Genomic DNA, 24,220 nt, shown 5'->3' on the forward strand with positions numbered 1-24,220 from the left:
AGCCCATTGTGAGTAGTGCCATCCCTGGGTTGGTGGTCCTAGGTTCTGTAAGAAAGCAGACTGAGCAAGCCAGGGAGAGCAAGCCAGTAAGTAGCACCCTTCCATGGCCTCTGCATCAGCTCCTGCCTCTGTTTGAGTTCCTGTCCTGACTTCCTTCAGTGATCAACAAGCAATGTGGAAATGTAAGCCAAATAAACCCTTTCCTTCCCAACTTGTTTTTTGATCATGATGTTTTGTTATAGCAATAGAAATCCTGACTAAGTCTCTAGGCTTCCATGTGTAGGAAAAGGTCCTAGGCTGTCAAGAACATTGAGGTGTGTGCATAATTCAAACCAAGTCAAGTCCCAAGCTGCTAAATTATTCCCTCTGCTTGCCTGCCCATATGTGCATGTTGATCCTACTTTTAAAAATCTTTTGTTAGTTTTCCTTTGAAACATGAAATCTTATATCAAACTGGTGACAGGCAAATTTTGCTAAAGATTAAAAATGAAGAGTGGGTCAGAACTGTGAAGTCAGAGACAGTTCAACCACTGGCTCACTGCATTCCTTTCAGTTTTGTTAATCACTACCCCAAGAAAAGAATCATCTGGCATATGATTCCAGAGAGATGGAGTAGAAGTCTCACCAATGAAATGCTCTGAGAAGCTACAGGAAGCTAGGGCTTCCAGGTAGACAGAGAGACACTTTCTTCAGTAGCAAGGCCGCTGGTAGGTTGCCCACACTCCCGCAATTAACTCCTCACTTAGAAGGGGGACTAGTTGGGAAGAGAAAGAGGATCAGCAAAAGTTGAAGTGAGGCAGGAAAGGATAATGAGGGTGAGTGAATATAATCAAAATATATTATATGCATTTCTGAAAATGCCATAATAAAATCTAATGTGATATATAATGAATATATACTAATATTTTTCAATGAAGAGTAAATTTTCTCTAATAAAAAGAAAGGAGAAAAATTGGTGTGGGTTGAAGTATATGGACCAAGTTTATATTTTGATTTTTTTGAGGTGCTAGGATCCAGTGCACTTTGCCCATGCTAGGCATGTTCTCTGCCATGGAACCACATTCCAGGCTCCTTTTTCACTGCTGTGGTGGTTTGAATACAAATGACCCTCAGAGGCCCATAGGGAGCGGCACTGTTAGGAGGGGTGGCCTTGTTGGAGTAGGTTGGCCTTGTTGGAGGAAGTGTGTCACTGGGGGTGGGCTTTGACACTTCAGAAGCTCAAGCCAGGCCTAGTGGCTCACTGTCTCTTCCTGTTGCCTGCACATCCAGATGTAGAACTCTCAGCTCCTTCTCCAGCACCATGTCTGTCTACATGCCACCATGCTGCTTCCCGCCGTGATGATAATGCACTAAACCTCTGAGCTGTAAGCCAGCCCCATTAAATGTTTTCCTTTATAAGAGTTGTCATGGTCATGGTGTCTGTTCACAGCAATCGAAACCCTAACTAAGACACAAGGTCTCACCAGGTTTCCCAGGCAACCCTTGGAAGCTCCTGTTTAACCCCAAGTATCTGGAATTAGAGGGATTAGAGCCTGCTCCACCAAGTCCTGCTCAAGGATGTTTGAAAATGACTTTTCTTTGTGGGCTGTCATGACAAAGTATCAGAGACTGGGAGGGTAAATAGCAGGCGACTGTGTTTTCACAGTTCTGGATGCTGAGCCTTGGAAAGAGGGGTGGGCAGGGTCGGCTTCTTAGGCACCTCTCATTGGTGTGCAGGCTTCTCCCTGTGGCTTGACCCTGTATCCATCAGAGCTGATTTCTTCTTACATGATACCAGTCTTAGGGACAAGTCGGGACCCACCACCCTCATTTTTACTTGACCTCTTTAGAATCACATTCTAGGGAACTGAAGGTTAGCACTATGAGTTTGTTGGATGGGAGGAGGTATTCACTCTGTAACATTGACCATTTGTCATCTTTGATTTAAAAGGAAAAAATTGTAACTACACTTGGAAATGTAAACTGAGGAAGATAGCTCATTAGCAAGTAGAAGCTGATTACAGTGAGCGAAGGGACAGTCCACTCTCTGTAATCTCAGTACAGTGTTGAGTAGAATGTGTCAGACCAAAAAAAAGGCCAGCCTTGTCTCTCACTGGTCTTGTCTTCCAGGGATAAATGTTTGAGCTGATAAAGGCACATAATGGAAGTCAATCTTGATTTAAGCCTCTGTTTTCTAGGTAATTGCTCAGCTCTGCTGTTTAAGAGTTTAGAGATTCCGGGTTTTTCTGAACTCCCTCAACGGACATTTGGGACTTCCAGAAGCAAGCCTCTTCAGGGAGCCTGGCCTGGTGAGAACCTTGGGTTTTGCTTTTACTTCTAGTCCTGAGGTCAGGAGCACACTGTTAAAACTGTGCTCTTAAAAATAGTTGGGTTTTTTTAAAGCTCTGTGTTATTTGATAATTACTCAGTCTCCAGTGGGCTGATGAGGCTGCTGCTAAGGTTTCTTTTGTGACAGCCTTTGAAGTGAGGGCTGTGGGTTATTGACCAGAGAGTGCTTAGGGATTTATTGTGCTCTAATCTAAGTTTTCTATTTTGTTTGTTAACCCCTACACGTATCAAAAATTATCATTACTTATCTAGCAGTTAAAACCATGTGATGGCTTATGCTTTTTATTTATTTATTTGTTGGTTGGTTGGTTGGTTGGTTTTTCTAAGACAAAGTTTTTCTGTGTAACCACCCTACCTGCCCTGAAACTCATTCTGTAGACCAGGCTGGCCTTGAATTCACAAATTCACTGCCTCCCAAGTGCTGAGATTAAAGGCATGAATCACCACCCAGCTATGGCTTATGTTTATAAGTCCTAGCATGTCAGAGGCTGAGGCAGAAGGGCTACCATGAGTTCAAATCCAGCCTGGACTATAATGTGAGTCTCTCTCTCTCTCTCTCTCTCTCTCTCTCTCTCTCTCTCTCTCTCTTTCTCCCTTTATCTCTCTCTACACACACACACACACACACACACACACACACACACACACACACACACACACAGAAACACAAAATAATACAACACACTCAAAACCATAAATCTGTTTCCTTTAAAAACTATATTGTGCCGGGCGGTGGTGGCGCACGCCTTTAATCCCAGCACTCGGGAGGCAGAGCCAGGCGGATCTCTGTGAGTTCGAGGCCAGCCTGGGCTACCACGTGAGTCCCAGGAAAGGCGCAAAGCTACACAGAGAAACCCTGTCTCGAAAAACCAAAAAAAAAAAAAAAAAAAAAAAACTATATTGTACTGAGTTTAATATGGCAAAAGCTACATTTCATAACAGTCCCCCCCCACCCCAATATTTCATCCTCTGCAAAGAGAATTATCCTTAAGTAACACCAGTCACTGTAGGTGCATGGAGGTGCTCGCCCATAAGACATTCTACTTGGAGACACCTCCAGATTAAATTGTACCGTGCAGGTTGCATTTGAATGTAAAATGCATTGAATGTGCTGAGATGCAGAGGGAAGTATCAAGTCTTCCTGCAAATGGGCTTCAATACTGAGGAAGAGATGAGTCAGAGAGTGGAAGTTTGTTCGTTGTTCGTTATGTTTTGTTTTTTGAGACAGGGTTTCCCTGTGTAACAAACTTGGCTGTCCTGGAACTCGATTTGTAAACTGGGCTGGACTTGAACTCACATGTCTTCCTGCCTCTGCCTCCCGAGTGCCAGGATTAAAGGAGTGAGCCACCACCGCCAGGCTGAGAGTGGCTCTCTTTACGAGAAAGTAATATGAAGTATGATAGGAGCACACAAAAGAAAGAGACATCACCAAGACAGAGAGGAGGCCAAGGGGGTGCTCAAAACTGAGGGAGGCTTTACAGTGGAATTTGACAGGCAGGCTTATGACCAGACCACTTGAAGAGAGGACATTCAGAGAAGAGGGAAGAGCTAAGTGCACGGACATCGCCAGGAATCAGTGCGACGTGTGTGGGAGAAGATGAGAGAGTATTGTGGGGGATAAACTGGAAAGGTAGATAGAGCCACATCTTGCATTGTCTTTTCTTGGGTATCATCTGAAAACCTGGAGGCCCATTCCTCAGATAAGGTGGACCAAGCCATTGTTTGTGGGCTAGAGCTGGACCTTATCATTGTCCTTTTAAAGACCAACTGCTCAGAAGGCATTGTGAATGATCACTACTCCAAGGATGAGGAACACCGTGAGAGACAGGCAAACCAGTGGGTTAGGTATGCTGCAGTGACCTGGGGAGAGAAAGCAGAAACCTAAAGGGCTAGAGGAGGACAATGGAGTCATGGAGGACGAAAGGGGCTTTTTCCTGCGTGCAAAAGCACAGCCTCGCTGCTCACAGAGCAGTGTGATAGCCTCAAGGTGGGTTCTAACCCCAAAGGTCTGGAAGGTTGGCTTTGTGACATGTAAGAAGCCTACATTCCAGAAGAGACCATTGCCCCGCCAAGTGTAAGGGCTTGTGAGAGCTTTAGTCAGACCTCTGCAGATTTCAGAAACTAGTCCATCTCTCTCACCCCCAGTTATATCAGCAGAAAGAAATGTGCTGAAAACTATTGACCAAAGTACTACTGTTTGCTGCTGAGATTCCAGTGTGGAGACATGGGGGATGCTGAACACAGTGTTCTTCCTCAATAGTCACAGGGCACTCGAGGTCGGCCTGGGGGTCTATTAACACAGAGCTTTAGTTTCGGGTCCCAGAACTAAAAAAGAGAAACAAGAATTTATCTAAAACTCAGCGTAATACCGTGAGTAAGATAGGGATGGAAAGGAAGCAAGATCATGGGAAGTCATTGTACGGAAGACACGGAGTTGCTAGATAAGGAAAAAACACTAAAAACTCTGGTCATTTGCTGAGTTTCTGGGAAAGCGGGTGTAAGTATAGCCAAAGGAAAGAAACAGACAGACGGACAAATGCAGGTCTTCACTAATCACACTGCGGCAAGAGCGGCAGAAGATGAGATGGTCTGCAGCCCGAGAAGACCCTTTGTGCTGCAGTAATAAAAAAGGAATCCCACACACCTGGCATCTAACTAGTAAGTCTAACCTCGCTTAGTTTTCTTTATCAAACAATTATCTTCCCACCTGTATCTGCACAATGAAACTTTATAACAACCCGTGACTTCCATACTGTTACGGTTTTGGCTTTTTGAATGGGCCACACAGAGAGGTCAAGCAACAAGCCTATCACCATACAGCCATCCTGTGGCATCGCTAAGAGATTAAGCACAGTCCATCTGACTCCTGAGTCCATGCTCTTAGGCAGGACACTGATGCTGTTGTATATTTGAAGGTGGGGAAAAAGAAGAGCTGGTTTAGTTGCTTGGTTGGTTTGTTAGTTAGGTTTTGTTTGTTTTAGATTTTTTTTTTCTTCTTGAGAAATTTTATGCATGAGTCCTGCATTTACATAATTTTGACCACTTCTTTCCTCCAACTCCTCTCATGGCACTCAACTCCCCCAGATGCAACTCTCCCTCAAATTCATAACTTGGTTTATTATTACCGGGGTGTGTGTGTGTGTCTTGTGTGTATGTGACTATAACCTGCTGAGCCCATTTAGTGCTGCTCATGTGTTGAGTGTTTGTCAAAGTGCCCTGAATATGGGCTCTGTTGCTTTCACTCTCCCTTCAGTTTTCTTTTTCGTTTATTTCCTTTTTTCAATTTGATAGATTGAAAAAAAAAGAACCAGAAGAACCTCAGGAGGGCGCTGTCAAAGGCAAGAGCCTTGCTGGAGGCCGAAGGCAGTCACAGCATTCACAGCTGTCCATTTTCTCTGGTAGCTAACTGCTTAAGTTGTGAGGGTATTAGAGACTCGGAGATGAATTAGACGTGGTTTCTGCCTTCAAGTGCATAGTGCAGAGGGGGTAGCCAGGAGGCTTTCTTCTGCGTGCAGACAGTTGCTAACCACATCATGGTGCACGGGGACTACTTCTTATGGAGGTGTTGCTCAATGAAGAGAAGTTAGGAATGGAGGGAGTGGAAGACAGGGCCCTCTAAGCAGAGACTATTAAGAAGTAACAAGTAAGGGAAGATGAACGCACATGAGAACCCACAGTTGTTCCTCATAGCTGGGAATTGAGCATGTGTGATCGCATGATACTCATCCAAAAACAGAGATAAATTAGACCAGATTTTGACGTTCATCCGGCTCATAAGCATCATTTGAGCCCTAGTGAGGATTTTTAGATTAGCGTTTCTAGGTGCCTGCTAAGGCTACACACCAATGGCCCAAGTTAAGTTTAGTTAACATCAAGAAGTTGAAGTCTTCGCATTCTTTTCATTTACATTATATCATGAGAGTTGGAGAGACAGCTCAGAGGTTAAGAGCACTGGCTGCTCTTCCAGAGGACCTGGGTTCAATTCCCAGCACCCACGTGGCAGCTCACAACTGTCTGTAACTCCAGTTCCAGGGGATCAACATCCTCACCCAGACATATATGCAGGCAAGACACTAAATGCACATAAAACAAAAATAAAAGGAGTATTTTTTAAAATAAAATAAATTAAATCATATCATGACAGAAGAGAACAGATGTTTGGTCACACAGTCTTACTTTCAGTAGGTGCACATCTGGCTCTCATGTGACAGCCTGAAGTTCTGGGGTTTTTTTTTCCTATTAAAAAACAATCAAGTGCTTTTATAACTCTGCAACTGATTCTGTGACCAACAAAGCTCTGAAATGTGCCCAGAGCAGTAATAGAAAAGGACTCTCTCCTCTTAGGCCTAAATAGCCATCATGTGTTTCAGTCTGAGTTGAATTGTATGTTTCTTCTTCCTCCCTTTTAAACAGGAATTGTTTGACAAAAGATGATGGAAAAAATCCTGGAGAAGTTAGATGCCCTGGATGAGAATGCAAGGGTACTTGCAGCTGTCAGATCAAAGGTATATGAAGTGGAAGCTGAGAAGACTATACCCGTTAAAAAAACTAACGTTTCAGATAAGATTTTTACTTTATAATTAATGGTGCATTAATATGACAAATCCACTTACATCTTCATATAAATGGCTTTCAACTTTGTAAGAAGATCATTTGAAAGTCATTTATCTAAGTAGATAATAAAAAGACTTAAGTAATCAAAGACATAATTCAGTGGTAGAGAGCTGGCCTAGTATACTGGGGGCCCCAGAACAGCAAAAAAGAACAGCAATGATAACAATTAACTATACAAGATCACTTCTAGGTAGCTGTCATGTGCTAGGTCACATATGTATCAAAACTGCTTTAAAAAATACTGCCTCCCAAACACTAACTATGGCTACCCACAGTTGTTACCAATATGCTAAGTATATACAAAGTTACTTAGTAGATACAGAAAAGCATCAAGTCCCACCTCTAACCAGGAAGCTATTTGCAATTGACAGCTACTGGAAGAAGGAAAACTCAGTTGTTTTTTTTTTCAATGGAGTGACACTCCAGGACAGACCGCATGCTCGGGAGCAATTGGTCAACACAAATCGGACTCTATGTTTGTGGGGTTGGTTTTGGGTTTGGGTTTTTTGTTTGTTTTAAGAAAGAAAGAACACGAAGTTGTGGGGCAGATCTCAGAGGAATAGGATAAGAAGAAATAATATGATCAAAATGCAGTGTAGAAAATTCTCAAAAAAATTAAGTAAAACTTTAAAAAGGAAAAGTAACATTTGGCATTGTTACTGAATTAAGAATAATTGAACTATGTAGAAACAAAGTAAACTTAAATAGGCAGAACTCAGAATTCAAGGCAAAACAGTTAACAAAGATAATACTTCCCAAATACTAGAGTTTTAGCATATGAGTAAGTTGATTTTTGTTCCCGGGAAATTCTTTTTAAAGTATATACTATAGGCTCAGAGCAACTTACAGCTCCAACAGCCATCCAGCAGGGAGGAAACCTGCAGTTTAGTCTGCTTGATTTCTCCATGTCCTGCAGCCAAAGTGTGTGAGTGACATCGCCAGCAATACGCTCTTACTTAGTTCAGTTCTGACACTCAGTCAACTATACAGACAACAGCCTTATCATTTTCATGGTCTTAGGGATGGACCTCCATGGGCAATCCTAGGGAGGCAACCCACCACTGACACTGAGGCCATCCCCTAACAGCCCTATTGCTCTTGGAAGTACCTTTTCAACTCACACTTCTTTCAAAATCTTTCATTGCTATTTCTACTGTTCTTCCACAATGTTCTTACTAATCCGTAAAATGCTCAATATATTGTAAATATATATAATATATATAAACACATTATATAATTTAAAAACCTTTTTACACTTATTCCAAGCAAATGTTAATTAATCTTGGGATTTAAAAAACCAAGAGGATTTTTTAAGTCAGCAAGGTTTAATACAACAAGAACGATTCCATCACTTGAACCAATTACTTCATCAAAAAATGACAGTACTGAGTAACTACCTCATCTAGCTTTCCCTGGTCCACTGAGACATCTGGCCTCTTCATCCTGGGGTGCTACCACTGCTGTAGGTCCAATGTACGTCTCCCCATCCCCAAGGGTCCCAAGTGAAGCCTGATGACTCTGATACCCATAGAACAGGGCCAAAGGCATTCATGCATTGCCCTGGCATTCCCCCCTCTTGAGCTGGCTCCCTGGGTGAGGGTGACAAGCTCCAAGAAGGAACTGAGGCCTCACCTCTCCATCAGTGATACCTAACTGGTTAAAGAGCTACAGACTGAGTGAACAATCCCCACTCCGGTGTACTTTCTTGCAGAGAACAAATACAAAACATATTCTCTAGGGAAAATAATTGCCTACCCCCAGGACAAGTTTAATCATTCCTTCTCATACTGTTCTATCCCTGTATCCATCTATTGCTGGCCATTGCTTCTGGTACTTTGGGGAGCTTTCATTACTTAAAATATACTTAGCTCCGGTATCCATTGAAACACAAGTGTTTTGCACATTAGTCAGGAAGCAACAAATCTACAGTTCACTGTGGAGTCTGCAATCACCATTTGCCAGTTACCTTGGGTACACTTTCAAAGATTTCCTTCCTCCACACCAAGGAGTTGAAGCAGGAATACCTGGTACCTCCCTGTATGTTACTCCTTTCATACTGATTAATTGGCACCCAACCTTTAAAGCCTCCAAAGACTCATAAGCACAGTATTTGGATTTCTAGTAATCCCGTCTCCCAGAAAGAACTTTGTTTGACAGGGATCTTGCCACCTTTGCTTTCAAGTAACCTGGACAGGTCCAGTCATCCTTTTTCATCTCCTGAGTATTTTAGAACCTTCTGATGCCAACTTATCTGCCAGTGTCAGTCATTCAGATCTGCCACAGCTCTCCTTCCTCATAAAGATTGCATCCCACTGTGGAGCTCAACAAGGCCACTGAAGACCCAGTTCAGTATTCAATGCCCATTCCTGTTCAGCTTTGTGGAACGGGCACCAAACACTGGCCCTCAAAGCCACATACCCCTCAATCATGCCTACCCATCCTCTGCTGTCTTCTAGTCCCTGATATATGGGCACCCGAGCTGGCAATAACCGGCATGTAAGTGACAGTTCATCGGGAACCTGTCTCCCTCTGATTTCCTCCGATCCTACAGCCTTTGTCTGAAGGAGGAATGAGTATTCTATTACTTGGTTTCTCTGTTTCTGCTGCACTCAGACTTGTCCACCCTGTGTCCCTTGACCTCAAAAGCTAAGCAGTGAGAAGCTCTTCTTTCCTGGTTGAAGTCGTTCAGATACTGAATATCTCCTGCTTATCACAGTTTCCTACCCTGTGCCTATTAGGGCTCTATCTGCATGCTGAGTCATAGGTTTTCCTTTGAGTTAACACTCAGACCTGAGGGCTCTCTTCTGTCACTTATATAGTGCGAATTCTAATTGGTTTTAATAATAAAAACCCAGAGTCAGATTTCAGGGTGAAAGCTGAAAGATCGGAGAAGCAGAGCAGCTAGCCTCTAGAGAGACTTCTTACCTCTTGGAATCCTCAGACTGAAAGGGTCCCAGCTCCGGTCTCCACCCCGCCTGATCACTTCCTCTCTCTACCCAGCCGTATCACTTCCTGTTTCCTTCTCCCAAGTACTGGGATCAAAGGCATCAGAGGCTAGTGTTGAGATTTGCATCTACATGTCTTTTTCCCATGGGAATTCCTTCCTTACATGGGTAAGTTCATTCTGGGTGGAAAGATGAACTTCAGTTACATGCACAGACCATGCAAGTGATACCATAGCTCGCTTACCATCATATCCACGCCATTAACCAGATTGTAATATATTATCTGGTCCATCAGCCACAACTGGAGAGCATCTCCTTACTCAGGTCGTAGACATGAGTCATCCAAAAGGAATGCCACCACATTCCACATGGAGGAAGATGATCACCCTGGGATGTCTTGCAAGCATGCTGAACTCTCAGATGGCTCAATCCTGGTTGCATGTCTTATCACCCATAACAGGAAGCATACAGCTGATAGTGCACAAAAGAAGCACACTATCTCATATCATACGAGGAAAGAAAGTCATGTCAGGGTTGCATACAAAGGATGCTCCACCCTCAGATGGATCAATATCAGTAGCATGTCTTATTACCCATCATAGGGGACATGTAGCTGCACCACTCCAAATCATATTTGATTGTTGGTCCCTGTACAGATGTGAATTATATGATTCTTTCTGGAGAGACACAAGCAAACATCTGCTCACCACAGGAGGAGCAGACAACAGATCAAAAAACTGGTGAACCCAGTGAGTTTATTGGGGTTAGTTATGAGAGCATGCATGCCTCAGAGGCAACTACATCACCAAACAGCTCACTCCAGCATCGATGATAACGCATAAAAGCCATATCCTTGGATTCCCTTCGCAATTTGCAGGTGGCTCCGCAGAAGAGATCCTCTTCCCCAGCAACTGGTTACGACTTCTATAACTTGGGCAGGGACCTTGAAAATCTTTCTTTCTCAACTTCCCAAGTCTTATAAGTTTCATGAGCTTCCTGTCCTAAGGCCCTCCCTCCCCCTCCAGGCAGGAAGATTTCAATTCAGAGGAAATAAGTCTACAGCAATTATATAGGTCTCTCCTTAAATTCTAAAAATTTAGAGTTAAAAAGGCTCCTGAATGGTTATCAGTGTGTTACCTTTATTGAATAGATGGGATAAGATTCATATAGGTCACACAGTAAAGGTATAAGAATCTTTTCAAATTTTAATGCATAATGTTTTCAGTCTTTCATTTTAAATCTGAATTATTTTCCATTATTCCCTTACACATTAATTCTCTCTATCCCTCTGTCTCTGTTTCTGTCTCTGTCTCTCTCTCTCTGTAGAGAGAGAGAGAATAATTTGTCCTTGATATACAGAATTTTGCCTGTCAAAAGAACACTTACTTTTTCATTTTGACTTCACTGCAGAAAGCCAACCCTCAGCTTAAACAGAGAGAAAATCCTTTGACTACACCTCTGCTGTTTGATCTTCAAGTGGAATTTGGAGGCACAATTACTCCACCTACATCTAAGACAGTAGCAAAGATAACAGCTAAGTCATGTGACCTTAAAACGTCAAAAGTGTAACTATCATAATTCAGTGGAAAGTTTTAAAGCACTGTATTTGCTGTAGATTATCTGATAATGTAAGAATATACAACTAGCCCAGCATAGTGGTACACACCTTTAATCCCAGCTCTTGGGAGGCAGAGGCTGGCGGAGCTCTGTGAGTTCAAGGAGAGATTTAAGAGGAGTTATATTAGGAGAATGGACTCATGGGATTATGGAGACTGGGGAGCCCCAGACAGGCCTTCTGCAGACTGGAAACTTTGGGATGTTAGTACCATGTTATGGCACCACATAAAAGAAAGGAACCCTTGGTGTCTTTTACCCAAGGATGAGCCTGATTTATTCTGAAGAGCTCTGATCTCTCCTTCTGAACAAGCCCACTCTTCCTATTTATTGAACACCAAAGTAAATATGGTATTGAAAAGGGATGAGGAATTTCTGTTTTAACAATTTTTTTTTACAGCAACCTCATCAAGGAAGATACTCTTTTTCTGACTCTTTTGACTCAGAATAGCACACAAAGACACAAGCAGACATCATCAAATATTACCAGTCTATACCCACATATTGTCTTCAATATTTAGGGGAGGTTGAGGCTTTACTTTCAAGACTTTGTTGCTTCAGCAAATGGCCTTAGGTCTAGTCACCACATCTTACGCACATGTTTTGTTTGGAGTCAGGGCCATGAATGATCAATGAGCCAAAGCATAATAAATCTGATTGCAATGATTTTGTTTTTGCTTTTTTAAGGTCAATTAATTTCCAACAAGCTGAGTAGATTATACATAAGCAGAATGAGTACATGGTTATAAAGATCTCAAAACACACAGTAACTTGGTTACAGGTTGAGAGTTTGCTCTATAAAGGCCAGCTTCAAACAGCATTTCTCAGCCAAACCATCCACACAGCAGCATATGAGAGGTTGGTGGTCCAAATTTTCATCTGAAGTTGAAGGCCTGAAAACCTGAGGGAAGGTGGGAGCACTTGGAGTCTTGGAACCCAAGGGACAAGGGACCTAGAATTCTGGTATCCAAGAACAGCCAGAGATGAGTGAATCATTTGGGGAAGAGGAAAAGTTGTTTGTTGTTGTTGTTGTTGTTCTATTTAGAATCCCAGAGGATTGAATGGTACTTGCCCACACTGAGGGCAGATTCCCCTTCAGTCCACTAACTCCTGTACCTACCTAGTCTAGAAACACTCTTGCAGACCTACCCAGAGAGAATTATTTGGCAGTTCTTTAGGTAATCCTGGACTCAGTCAAGGTGACACCTAAAAATCTTAGCCACCGTACTGTTACCAGAGTTGTTAGGGTTAGACTCCAGTCCTCCTAACCCTGACAAGCTAGGCTCAGCCACTCATCCTCAATACACCACATACAGAAAGAACAGTAAAGGACAGAGAAAGCAGAACTGTTCCCTGTGGCCACTGTGAACAAATTGGGAAACAAATAAATAGGTCCAAGGACATGTAGTCCCCCTACACACACACACACACACACACACACACACACACACACACACACACACACACACACACACACACACACACACTTTCAGAATCCTGACATGGGATTTAAGTTTAAATAGAGGGCAAGGGGCATGTAGACCTAAGCATTGTGGTCAAGATGTGGTCCTACTGATCCTCACCACCTCATCCCCCGTGTGCTCTGAAAGGTGGTTTGATAATCTGCCAGTACTATGTGAAGTCTCTTTCTAGGAAACCAGCTCCTCCTCTGGCTGATGCTAGGCTTCGGCCCTCCCCTTCGCTCAGCATGAGACTTCTGAGATATGTCGATTTCTTGCAGTCCACCATTTCAAGGAGTCTGGTATAAGTTTCCTTCCTCGGAATATCTTCACTCCTCTTGGGACAGTTACAGTACCTAGAATAAAGAGCGTAGAGTGAAATTCTCCATGTAATACATAGATGCTGTCATCCTGTCTGATGTATGAACTGTCCCTGAGTCCATATCTCACCACTTTCCATTTAGATTTGTCCCCCCAAATCTCCTGGAACCAAGTTCTGATGTGTGTTCTGTGAATATTGGCACCCCATGTGCCCTGGTTCCTGCGCTAGCAGCAGGTTTGTCCCCTCCACTTCAGGTTCCTTCTCCAGTCAGTCTCAGTCTTCGGCCTTCAATCTGTAAAATGGGCATGTTTATAGTTCTCCAAATCTGTATTTTAGCTATGTTTTGTAAATTTTCTGATTATTTTCATTCAGAATAACTTTCGTTTCTTCCAGGCGGACATCTTTCAAATATAAGCCTAAACCCAGAAGTGGCTTTGAAGAGTCAGATTTACCTGGTCTTGCAGCAAATACAAACTGTGAAGAAAGTGAGTCAGTGGGTGATGCTGTGTGTAATACTGACTTTCGTTTATTAATGAGTGCTATTGAGTAGTAGTTTATTAATTACTTTCTCCTCCTCCTCCCACTTATATAAACACACACACACACACACACACACACACACTTAGATGTAATCTCACCTTATTGCCCTGTCTAGACTTGAATTCCTTAGACTCAAAAGATCTCTCTGGCTCATCTTTTCAGGTAACCAAGCATCTACCATCATACCTGGTTCACAAATACATTTTTATGAATACATTTTTGTTTATGTAGTTATTTCATTTCTTTTCCTGGGGAGGCATGAAGAAATAGCAATTACCCCAGACAGTGAGGGTATGAACAGACCAAAGAAAAATGATTCTATTTAAGTCTGATAAATCAAAAATCCATTCAGATTATTTCCGTGAGTATACATGGATGAAAAGTTACTTACAGGAAGATGGATGACTCTTGCCAGGATACCACCAGGAAGTCCCTCCCCCAGGAGTTACACTATTGAAGAACCCTAACCCTCAGTCAACCTTCCCACCTTCTGTATTTCCTGATTATCACCCCTTCTTCCCAGGCCATGTGCACAGGAGCAAAATTATGTGCATCTTGAGGCAGGGGTAGTGGGGGTGGTGACTGGAATCACATGAGAGCCTAGTGACCCTCACCTCTCCTAGGAAGGAATGTTAATAGCTTTCACCACAGACTCTCACTGTATTGTCCTTATTTCCTTACATGCAGAAGGTCAAGACGTTCCGTATGTCACCATAGCACTTGCTGAGTCATGATGGCCAATGGTCAAGTCACGCCTAGAGGAAGTAGTTCTACTACGGCACTATTTTTTTTCTTCTAAAAGGAAATGCCAACTTTTCTTTTAACTCAACTCTAAGACTTTCCTTGCAGTTAAGAAATAAAAGTCAAGTATGAATTGCTTGTTTAATAGAAACATACTTACAGGATTAGAAATTTTAGGAACCTGTGGTCCCAGACCCAGCATTTTATTGGTTTTCAGAGGGGTTGAGTGTTGTCTGTTACTTTTGTTTTTCTCTGTCCTTGTCAGCCTGGTGATTACACTGTCATCACCCTCATTGACCAAGGCTTCTTGTCTACACTCTGCCCCTGAATGCCTTATGTCTATGTTGTGCACTATAAAGTCTCAAAAGATGTGTTTATACACATGGCCTTTACTCTCTCCATTCCTGTTTAAATATCGACTCACTCCAGTCAGGATCCCTTCCTTGCTATTCTGCTTGAAGTACACTGATGATCAGGATTGCCAGTGGCCCAATGTTGCTAAATCCAAACATTTTTCACTTCCATTTTCTTCTACTTCTCAACTCAGTTGATCGTCCCCTTTTTTCTTATCTTTTTTTATTAAGAAATTTTTTATTCATTTTACATACCAACCACAGATCTCCCTCTCTTCCTTCATCCTGCTCCCTCCAGTCCCGTCCCCCCCCCCCCCCCCCCCCCCCCCGCAAACCACTCCACATTCCCTCCTCCAAAAAGGTAAGCAGAGCCTGGTATATTCAGTTGAGGCAGGTCCAAGCCCCTCCCCCTGCATCAAGGCTGTGCAAAGTATCCCCCCATAGGTAGTGGGCTCCAAAAAGCCAGCTCATACACCAAAGATGGATCCTGATCCTACTGCTAGGGGCCCCTTAAGCAGACCAGCCCTCTTCTCTGTCTTCAACTGAACTCCTGGAGCTTGGCCTGGTGCTTGGCTGTGGATCTCTGCATCTGCTTCCATCAGTTACTGGATGAAGGCTCTATGATGACAGTTAGGGTATTCACCAATCTGATTACTGGGGTAAGCCAGTTCAGGCACCCTCTCCACTATTTCTGGGGTCATCCTTGTGGATTCCTGGGACCTTCCCTGGCACCCAGTTTCTCCCTATCCCTATGATGTCTCCCTCTATTATGGTATCTCTTTGCATTGCTCTCCCACTCCATCCCTGTTCCAGTTTCTTGAGTTCTTTATATATTCTGGAGATCAGCCCTCTGTCAGGTGTGGGGTTGGTAAAGGTCTTTTCCCACTCTGTAGGCTGTCGATATGTCTTATTGACCGTGTCCTTTGCTTTACAGAAGCTTCTCAGTTTCAGGAGATCCCATTTATTAATTGTTGTTCTTGGTGTCTGTGCTACTGGTGTTATATTTAGGAAGTGGTCTCCTGTGCCAATGTGTTCAAGGCTACTTCCTACTTTCTCTTCTATCAGGTTCAGTGTAACTGGATTTATGTTGAGGTCCACTTAGACTTGAGTTTTGTGCACAGTGACAGATATGGATCTATTTGCATTCTTCAACATGTTGACATCCAGTTATGGCAGCACCATTTGTTGAGCATAATTTCTTTTTTCCATTGTACAATTTTGACTTCTTTGTCAAAAATCAAATGTGGGGATTAATGTTAGGATCTTCAATTCAATTCCATTGGTCCACATGTTGGTTTTTATGCCAATACCAAGCTGTTTTTATTAATGTAGCTCTATAGTACATCCCCTCCTTCTTGAAATTCTCAGTTTTAAGCTTTTGGGACTATTGACAGCAAACACAACTCTCACTCAAAAGAAATAAGAAATAGTTTATTTTTTATCCAAATATGAGTGTCCATGGCATAAGAACATGGATTTCAAATGCCCCAAATAATATGTCCCTATGTGGAAATGTATTTTTGAAGTTATCATAGGTAAGGAACAAAAGAAAGTCATAAACCAAGGTGTTTTCCAAATATATTGGTGAGAACATTGAGGTCACAGTCAAGTGACGAAATCTCAGCTAGAGGTTTCACATGTTTTCTGATAACTCCCTTACCTTTGGGGATGGTGAAATCTTGTGGTTGACTACGTTAATACCTTTAGAAAAGATTTGCCTGGGAGTCACAAGGATGTTTGGTCATATGCAGATGTGGGCAATGAATGGCTATTGAAAATCTAACCAGAATACCAGAGATTGTGTCTCTCACTACAGAAATCAAAAGGCAGAATCTTGAAAGCTCACTTTATGTAGAGAGCCAGCCATCTCAGTGTATTGTCTAGGGAGTCAGTACAGAGGCGAGTCATCATTTCAAAGTTTTGTCTTTAACTTCGGGTTGGGAAGCTTGCCTTGTCCATGAGATTCATGATGCTACTACTTCTCTTCTTATCGCTCCCTGCACATTCCCCTCCTTATCAGCTCACTCTGTGTAGTGAGGAGCTCGTGTACACCTAAGGCTCCCAATTCCTGCATTTTTCCTGAGTCACTGTCCAGACTATCTCTACGTTAAAGGTTAACTCAGAACAAACAAAGCATTAGCAATGAGAATTGCTGGGCTGCTTTTAATACAGGTGATATGAAGTACAAATGTGCCCTCATACTGCAGAATATGACATTCCCCTATCTGTCTCCTCTTCTTTCCTACTGTTAGTAATTACTCATACTGGTTTCACATGAAATAAGGCATCTGCAGCTAGGCATATCATTGTTAGTTCAGCATCTTACCAGCAAGAGAGGCTGTGTAAGTCAGAGCACTTTTACAACAGCACACAGATGTGCAGAGGAGTATAATCAACAGGAAAAGCAGGAATGCTGCCCTGAGGCCAGAAAGGCTTGGGAGCCAGGAGGCACAAGAGGTTAACACTGAAGAATCCTCCTCTATTCTTTATGTCAGAGACAGTGTCATCAACTGCATTAGCTTTTTGTTCAACCCACTGAGCTTTGCCTGTTAGGTTAAAATTGCATCCTTCTACATTTTTTTCAGTTATCTCGCAGTACTGAATTATCCACTGTAGCCCATTTCCTAGGACTGCTTCCCCTACTGGACCTGATTTCTGTCCAATAGCCCCAATAGGCTTTTACCATAGATCAAGTTAGATGCTCAACTTCTGAGTCCTGAAGTGGCATCATAAATGTTCACAGAGGTATACACCATCAGGAATGAGTGATCTATCAGTGTGCTGTACTCTCAGAAGTCAGTGTGTGGGAAATGGCCCTCTTCTTCTTGCCTGGTGAGTTAGTTACTTTTGCTGTTGCTGTGATAAAATATTCTGACAAAAACAACTTGAGAAAGGAAGGGTTTATTTTGCCTCACAGTTCCAGGGCTACAGTCCATCATGGTGGAGAAGCTCAAGGCATCAAGTCATGGTGCACCTGCAGACAGGAGCGGAGAGAGATGGATGCAAGCTCAGTTCCCTTTTCTTTATGTATGCAGTTCAGGATCTCAGTCCAGGGAATGGCAATGCCCATTCTTAGGGTGGGTCTTCCCATCTCAATTAACCTCATCTAGGTAATCCCACACAAGTATGTCCATAGGCTTTTCTCCCATGTGAGTCTAGATCCTGTCAAGTTGACAACCACTGTCAGTCATCACACCTGTAAGTCTGGTGGTAAGACAGCTATTTCAAGAGTCTTCCTAGCCTCTGGGGCTGTTCATGGGCACAGAGTCCATTTCAGATCTCCTGTTCATTTGGATGTCTGTTAGTCTTTGATGTCATCTTCACCTTGCGTTGTATATATGAGGCTTAACTCCAGCAAGCTGCTCTGTTATGAGTGTCACCTGAACCACCTCCCGTGGGCCAGTCCACAACTCAGTCTTCCAGAGAGCCTGTGTTTCCAGTTTTCAACAGAACCTTGTCACCAAGGGAAGAATCTCTAACACATGCATCCATTCTAGGTAAGTTTAAAAACGTGATTCTGGATTTTCCATTCCCAGTCTCTTGCCTAGTCACCTAGTTTAAGCCTGGTCTGGAGTGGCTGCCCATAAACAATGTCATGAGGGCTCAAGTCAAGGGAACCCTAGGGAAACTACTCTTATTCCCTCAGAGCAGGCGGGACTTGATCCCAATGTAGGTGCATTATGGCACAATTTCAAGATTGTCCTTTCCAAGGCATGATTCATCTTTTCTACCCTATCCAAGGTTTGGGGTCACCAGGATCTAGGTAGTCTCCAGTGGATTCACGTGTGTTTACACTTTCTGTTATCTCAAAAACAAAGATAGAACAGTTATGATCATGCTATTAAACAGTCCAAAATGAAGGATAATCTCAGCAGGTCTTTAATAATTTCAGTTGCTTTGTCAGTCGATATGGGAAACACCACAACCTACCTTGAAAAAGTATCAACACAGATCAGCACCTATTTGAACTCTCTTGACTTTAGCATGTGAATATGTGAAAATGTTGACTTGCAAGTCCTGGCATAGGTCTTGACCTTGGCTGTGTAAAATCTCTGTTTTGTTGACGTCAGTCTTTGGGTTATTCTTAAGATAAATTATATAGCTAGCTAATGTTATGCTCTTCATATGGCTTCGGATAACCCCAGTCCTGTAATCGACAGCTTATTGTAATTAATCAGGGCATCTTTACAAAAAGTGACTCACTCAATTGCTTAACCATTGGTCCCCACCAAGTAGGCCAGAAGGAATACTGTTCCTTTCTCATTCTTGTCTAGTTGTCTTATCCAGATTTGGTAAATCTCCAGTGCTCTGGTTAGCCTTGACACAGTCACCTAAGAGAAGCCTCGGTTAAGAAATTGCTTAGATCAGATTGGTTTTTTTGTGGGTATGTCTGTATTGGCTTGATTACTGATTGAGGCAAAAGGATCCAGCCCACTGTAGGGAGCACCGTCCTTAAGCAGGGAGCTGGTCCTGAGATGAATAAAAAAGTTAGGTAAGTATAAGCCTGTGAGCAAGTCAGAGAGCAAGCCATCAGGAAGCATTCTCCCATGTTTTGCTCGAGTTACTGCCCTGGCTTTTTCAGTGATGGATGGTGACCTGGAAGCATAAGCCAAATAAATCCTTTCCTCCTCAAGTTGCCTTTGGTCAGAGTGGTTCTCTCCCAGCAACAGACATCAAGCCAGGATAAGCAGCCAGTAGCCTTTTCTATGTCCGAAGCAGAATACTGAGACTCAGATTCAGACCAGTCAAGCATGGGAATGAGTGGCATCATGTGATGAGCTTTAGCAGCTTCATAGCCTGTGTTGCCTGCCAGACAATTTTTTCTAATGCAGTGGTTCTCAAACTGTGGGTCGTGACCCATCTGGGTTTGAATGACCTTTTCACAGAGGTCACCTAAGACCATCAGAAAACACAGATATTTACATTATGATTCATAGCAGTAGCAAAATTACAATTATGAAGTAGCAACGAAAATAATTTTGTGGTTGGGGGTCACCACAGCATCAGGTATTAAAGCGTTACAGTGTTAGGAAGGTTGAGAACCACTGCTTCAGAGGACCCTGTAGGTGGAACTGTTGGCCTTCTGCGGGAGAAAAAACTTACCTGAGCCTGCTGCTTAGTTAGAAATCCCTCCCCCAAAGAGGAATTTGTGAGGCAAAGCTGTGTCTCCTAAACAAGGCACGGTGGTGCAGGTGGTGCGTGCTTGTAATTCCAGTGCTTGAGAGGAAGAGACTGTAGGATTGAGAATTCAAGGCCAGCCTTGACTGCAAAGCAAGTCTGAGGCCAGAGTGGACTACATTAAGACCCAGTTTCAGAGAAACACACACACTACCACCACCACCAACAACAACAACAACAGCACCCAGCCCTGTCTCCCATTGTACATTCCAGAGATTTCGGAAACCACAGATACTCAGGATTGGTGCTGTCCTGTTTCCGTGGGGCTTTTGTGATTGGACGATTTATTACTGAATAACTAACCTCAGTATCCACCAGCAAAGTCAAAGGATGTCCCTTCTCTGTTAATTTTACCTGAGACTCTGGGGGAGTAACTGTAATTGGCTGTCTGAGCCCTGAATCTCAGGCCTCCTCCATCTTCCTCAGAACCAGACTCCTGGGCAAACAGGACTTTCAGCTTCTGGCATGGCTTTTGCCTGGAGCACTCAGATTTCCAGTGACCTGTCTCCACAGCAGGCTTGGCAATTTCCCTTTCATGACCTTGCCTCCTTGACTTTTAATCCTGAGGTTTTGTCCTAAGAGGATGGTGGCTGTCTATGTCTTTAGCTATACACAGTCATTATATACTCTATGGGCAATGTCTGCCAGTTAGGAGAATTTCATGTCAATACTCCTGTGTTTTGTAAATCAAGCCCTCTGTGAAATATAGACTGTAGTCACCATCTTGACATTTTGTGTCATCTGAGAATCCAAACCAGCACATCTCCAATGTGCTTGACAGCTCTGTTCTGAAAATGCCTATGATTCTCATCAGCCCTTTGTTGTACCACTGAGCCAGGTTTAGACACTTTTGCTTTGGTACCATTCTTCCTAAGGTCTCCTGGGATAAATCTATCTCTCTAAATTAGAAAAATGAGACACAGAAGCAGACAGACTCCATCAACAGGCTGAGGATGCTTTATTGAAACAGTGATGGGCCCCAACCTTTCTACAGGATGAAGGTTGAGTGCCTTTAGAGGGGCTGGAGGACAGGTATATATACATACCCACATACTTGGGTAGCTACCAGGAAGTTACAGCTGGTTTTTGTGGTTTGACTGGAAACATGATGGGTTGCTTTTGGTACCTGGGCATATTGTTTCTGCAGGTGAAGCTGAACAGTCAGGCTGGGGCTAATTGTCCATTCTTTATGGCTAGGGGCAATTGTCCCTTACAGCCTGATTCAATTCCTCATGACCTGAGGCTATTACCCAACACTCTAGATCTACTACTTTATCCTCATTGATACTACAATTAGGCTCTGCTCCTGGGACCACCTCATCAAAAGTAAGAGTTTCAGCTGGATGGTCCTGATGTCTTCTCCCTACTTCCTCCCTAGCCTTATGCAGCATGAGCCCTCTATCAGCCATCAGAAGGATAGTAAGTAGTAAGCGGGGCCCAATGACTGCCAACCTAGAGACTAAACCAATCACTCTGACAAGGTCATGCCAACAGGATGGTGGGCATCCCAACAGGATGGCGGTCATGCCAACAGGATGGTCCTGTATGATTTCAATTTAGAATGTCTAGTGTGAAAAGGAGGGTATGTGCCTAGTAGTCTCCAAGTCATTATTCCCATTATTCCCCATGTCAAGGTTGTGGGGGGAGGGTCATGGGGGGGGGTCTTCTTAGTGGGGATGAGTAGCATCCAATGAGAGTACCCTGCTGGGTCAAAGAAGGGGACACCACTCCAGACACACCCTCATTTTCTTCTCTTTCTTAGTTTCCCCTGGGTGTGGGGAATCAGGTTCTGTGGCTAACTATGCTTGGGCTGGGGGGGTCTTTCTTTTTTTATATAATCATAAGCAAGGTTGGAGTGATTTGCTAGCACAGACCCCAAGGAGCTGTCACAAGGAGTGGAGGCTGAGACACCCACTTTGACAATCTTAGCTCTGACATACGCAGACGGAGCAGAATAGAAAAGAACTTTGAGTGGAGAAACAAGCCGTAAGTGAGGGAGAAGCAGAAACACGACAGAGAGCACCCTTAAGGCAGAAGCCAGACAAGTTGGACATCAACGCAGAAGGTACTGCGGTTCAGTTTGCCACATGAAGATGACAAGCAGTGCCAGGGCCAGGAAAGGGCAACTCCCCAAACAGAGTCACTTGCTGGATGCTTGGAAGTGTTTTCCTCCAGAACTCCAGGACCCTTTCTGCTCTTAGGCAGGCTTTGGGTTCTCTGAGGCAACTGAATGAATTACTGAGGGTCCTGAGGTTTTACCTCTGTGAGCCACGTGTAACCAGGATCCTGGAGGTCAAGGTGTCTGTCAGTACAGAAGCCAACAAACAGACAGAAATTTCACTCTTAAAGTGCTCTTTACTTAGCTGGCAATATGGTAAGTCAGAAAATCTGCCTTCCCCTAGCCATCTCCTGCTAACACATTTTACAGAGAACCACAACAAAGGCAAATAATCATTTCAAAGTCTGCGTCTGGGGCTGGAGAGATGGATCAGCAGTTAAAAATACTTGCTGCTCTTGCAGAGGACCCAGAACCCATATGGCAGTTCACACAACCATCTGTAACTCCAGTCACAGGAGAACCCATGCCGTCTTTGGCCTCTGCTGGCACCAGGCCCATACATGGTACAGACACATTGTAAAACAGTCATGTAAGATAATAAATAAATACTGAACTTTAGGTCTGGCTTCCCAGTGAGATGGACAGCCTTGATGCTTCTCTTCCCATCACCTCCTGCACTTTCCCCTCCTCTCCTCTTCTCTCTCTCTCTCTGTCTGTCTGTCTGTCTGTCTCTCTCTCTCTCTCTCTCTCTCTCTCTCTCTCTCTGTCTCTCTGTCTCTGTCTCTCTCTGTCTCTGTCTCTGTCTCTCTCTCTCTGTCTCTGTCTCTGTCTCTCTCTCTGTCTCCCCTCTTTGTGTGACAGAGAGATTCATCCACACTCAAGGATTCATTCTAAGTCTAAGTTTCATATTTCTCCCCAGTCATTATCTAGGTAACACTCAGCTAAAGGTTTACTCAGAATAAACCATTAGCACTGTGTACTGATGGACTACTGCGGGAGTTTGGATGAAAATGGCCCCTATAGGCCATTGGAATGTTTGGTCCCTGGTTGGTGGAATTGATCAGGAAGGATAATGAGATGTGGCTTTGTTGGAGGAGATGTCACTGGGAGTAGACTGTGAGGTTTCAAAAGACCATACACCCTCAGTTAGCTTGCTCTCTCCTCCCTCCCCTCCCCTCCCCTCTCCTCCTTTCTCTTCCCCTCCCCTCTCATCCCCTCCCCTCTCTTTCCCTCTCCTTTCCTCTCCCTCATCCTCTTACTTTTGGATAAGGACATAAGCTTTAAGCCCCTGCTCCAGCATCATGTCTTCTGTCATGCTCCCCATCATGACGGCCATGGACACTAACCTCTAAAATTGTGAGCCCCAAATAAACGCTTTCTTTTATAGGTTGCCTTGGTCATGGTGTCTTGTCACAACAATAGGGAATCAAATAAGACAGCTACTTACAACATGTTCATGCAGATTCCTTTCTATAGTATGAAGTGCAAATGGGATCTTAAAGAATTTCGAGTACCTCTATCTGTCTCTTCTCAAAAGGATTAAAGTTAGCCCAAGAGACTTCTGGCTCTGGATTCACAATATTCCAACCCCCACACTTGAATTTCTAATGAGTCAGTCTAATGAGTCAGAGAGTTTATAAATCTCTAACACAGGTGTAACACTCTATTTCTGGCAGGTTTTGTTCACAGGATCCCTATCTCCTGTTTTCTTATTATCTAAGCACTTCTCGGTCTCTTAAATGTCTGTTCTCACCCAAAATACATTTGCTCAGAACTAATCCTGAGCCTGCCTGTTCCACACCCCTCCCCTTCTTTAAGCCTACCCCATCTTACAGTTTCAAATATCATAAAAGCAGAGCTGGTGAGAACGACTCGATGGGTAAGGGCACTTTCCACACAAGCATCGCAACTTGGGTTTGACCTCTGGAATCTATATAAAGGTAAAAACAGAAAGACAACTCCACAAAGTTGTCCCCTGACCTCCGTACACATGCAGTGGCCTCTCTCACTCTCTCTCTCCTCTCTCTCTCTCTCTCCTCTCTCTCTCTCTCTCTCTCTCTCTCTCT

At 43.5% G+C, this 24,220-nt stretch overlaps 1 protein-coding gene across 1 annotated transcript in view; it reads left to right on the forward strand.

The window, feature by feature from the left end:
* The first annotated feature begins 6,758 nt into the window (after nucleotides 1-6,758).
* Nucleotides 6,759-24,220, forward strand: part of CUNH1orf141 (chromosome unknown C1orf141 homolog) — a 48,795-nt gene continuing 31,333 nt past the window's right edge. The window contains exons 1-3 of the mRNA XM_052717197.1: nucleotides 6,759-6,833; nucleotides 11,298-11,452; nucleotides 13,677-13,768. Coding sequence (XP_052573157.1) covers nucleotides 6,759-6,833; nucleotides 11,298-11,452; nucleotides 13,677-13,768 — 322 coding nt within the window. The remainder of the gene's footprint in view (nucleotides 6,834-11,297; nucleotides 11,453-13,676; nucleotides 13,769-24,220) is intronic.

This window comes from Peromyscus californicus, unplaced genomic scaffold, assembly GCF_007827085.1.
Source record: "Peromyscus californicus insignis strain IS unplaced genomic scaffold, ASM782708v3 Scaffold_5__1_contigs__length_169319896, whole genome shotgun sequence".
NCBI lineage: Eukaryota > Metazoa > Chordata > Mammalia > Rodentia > Cricetidae > Peromyscus > Peromyscus californicus.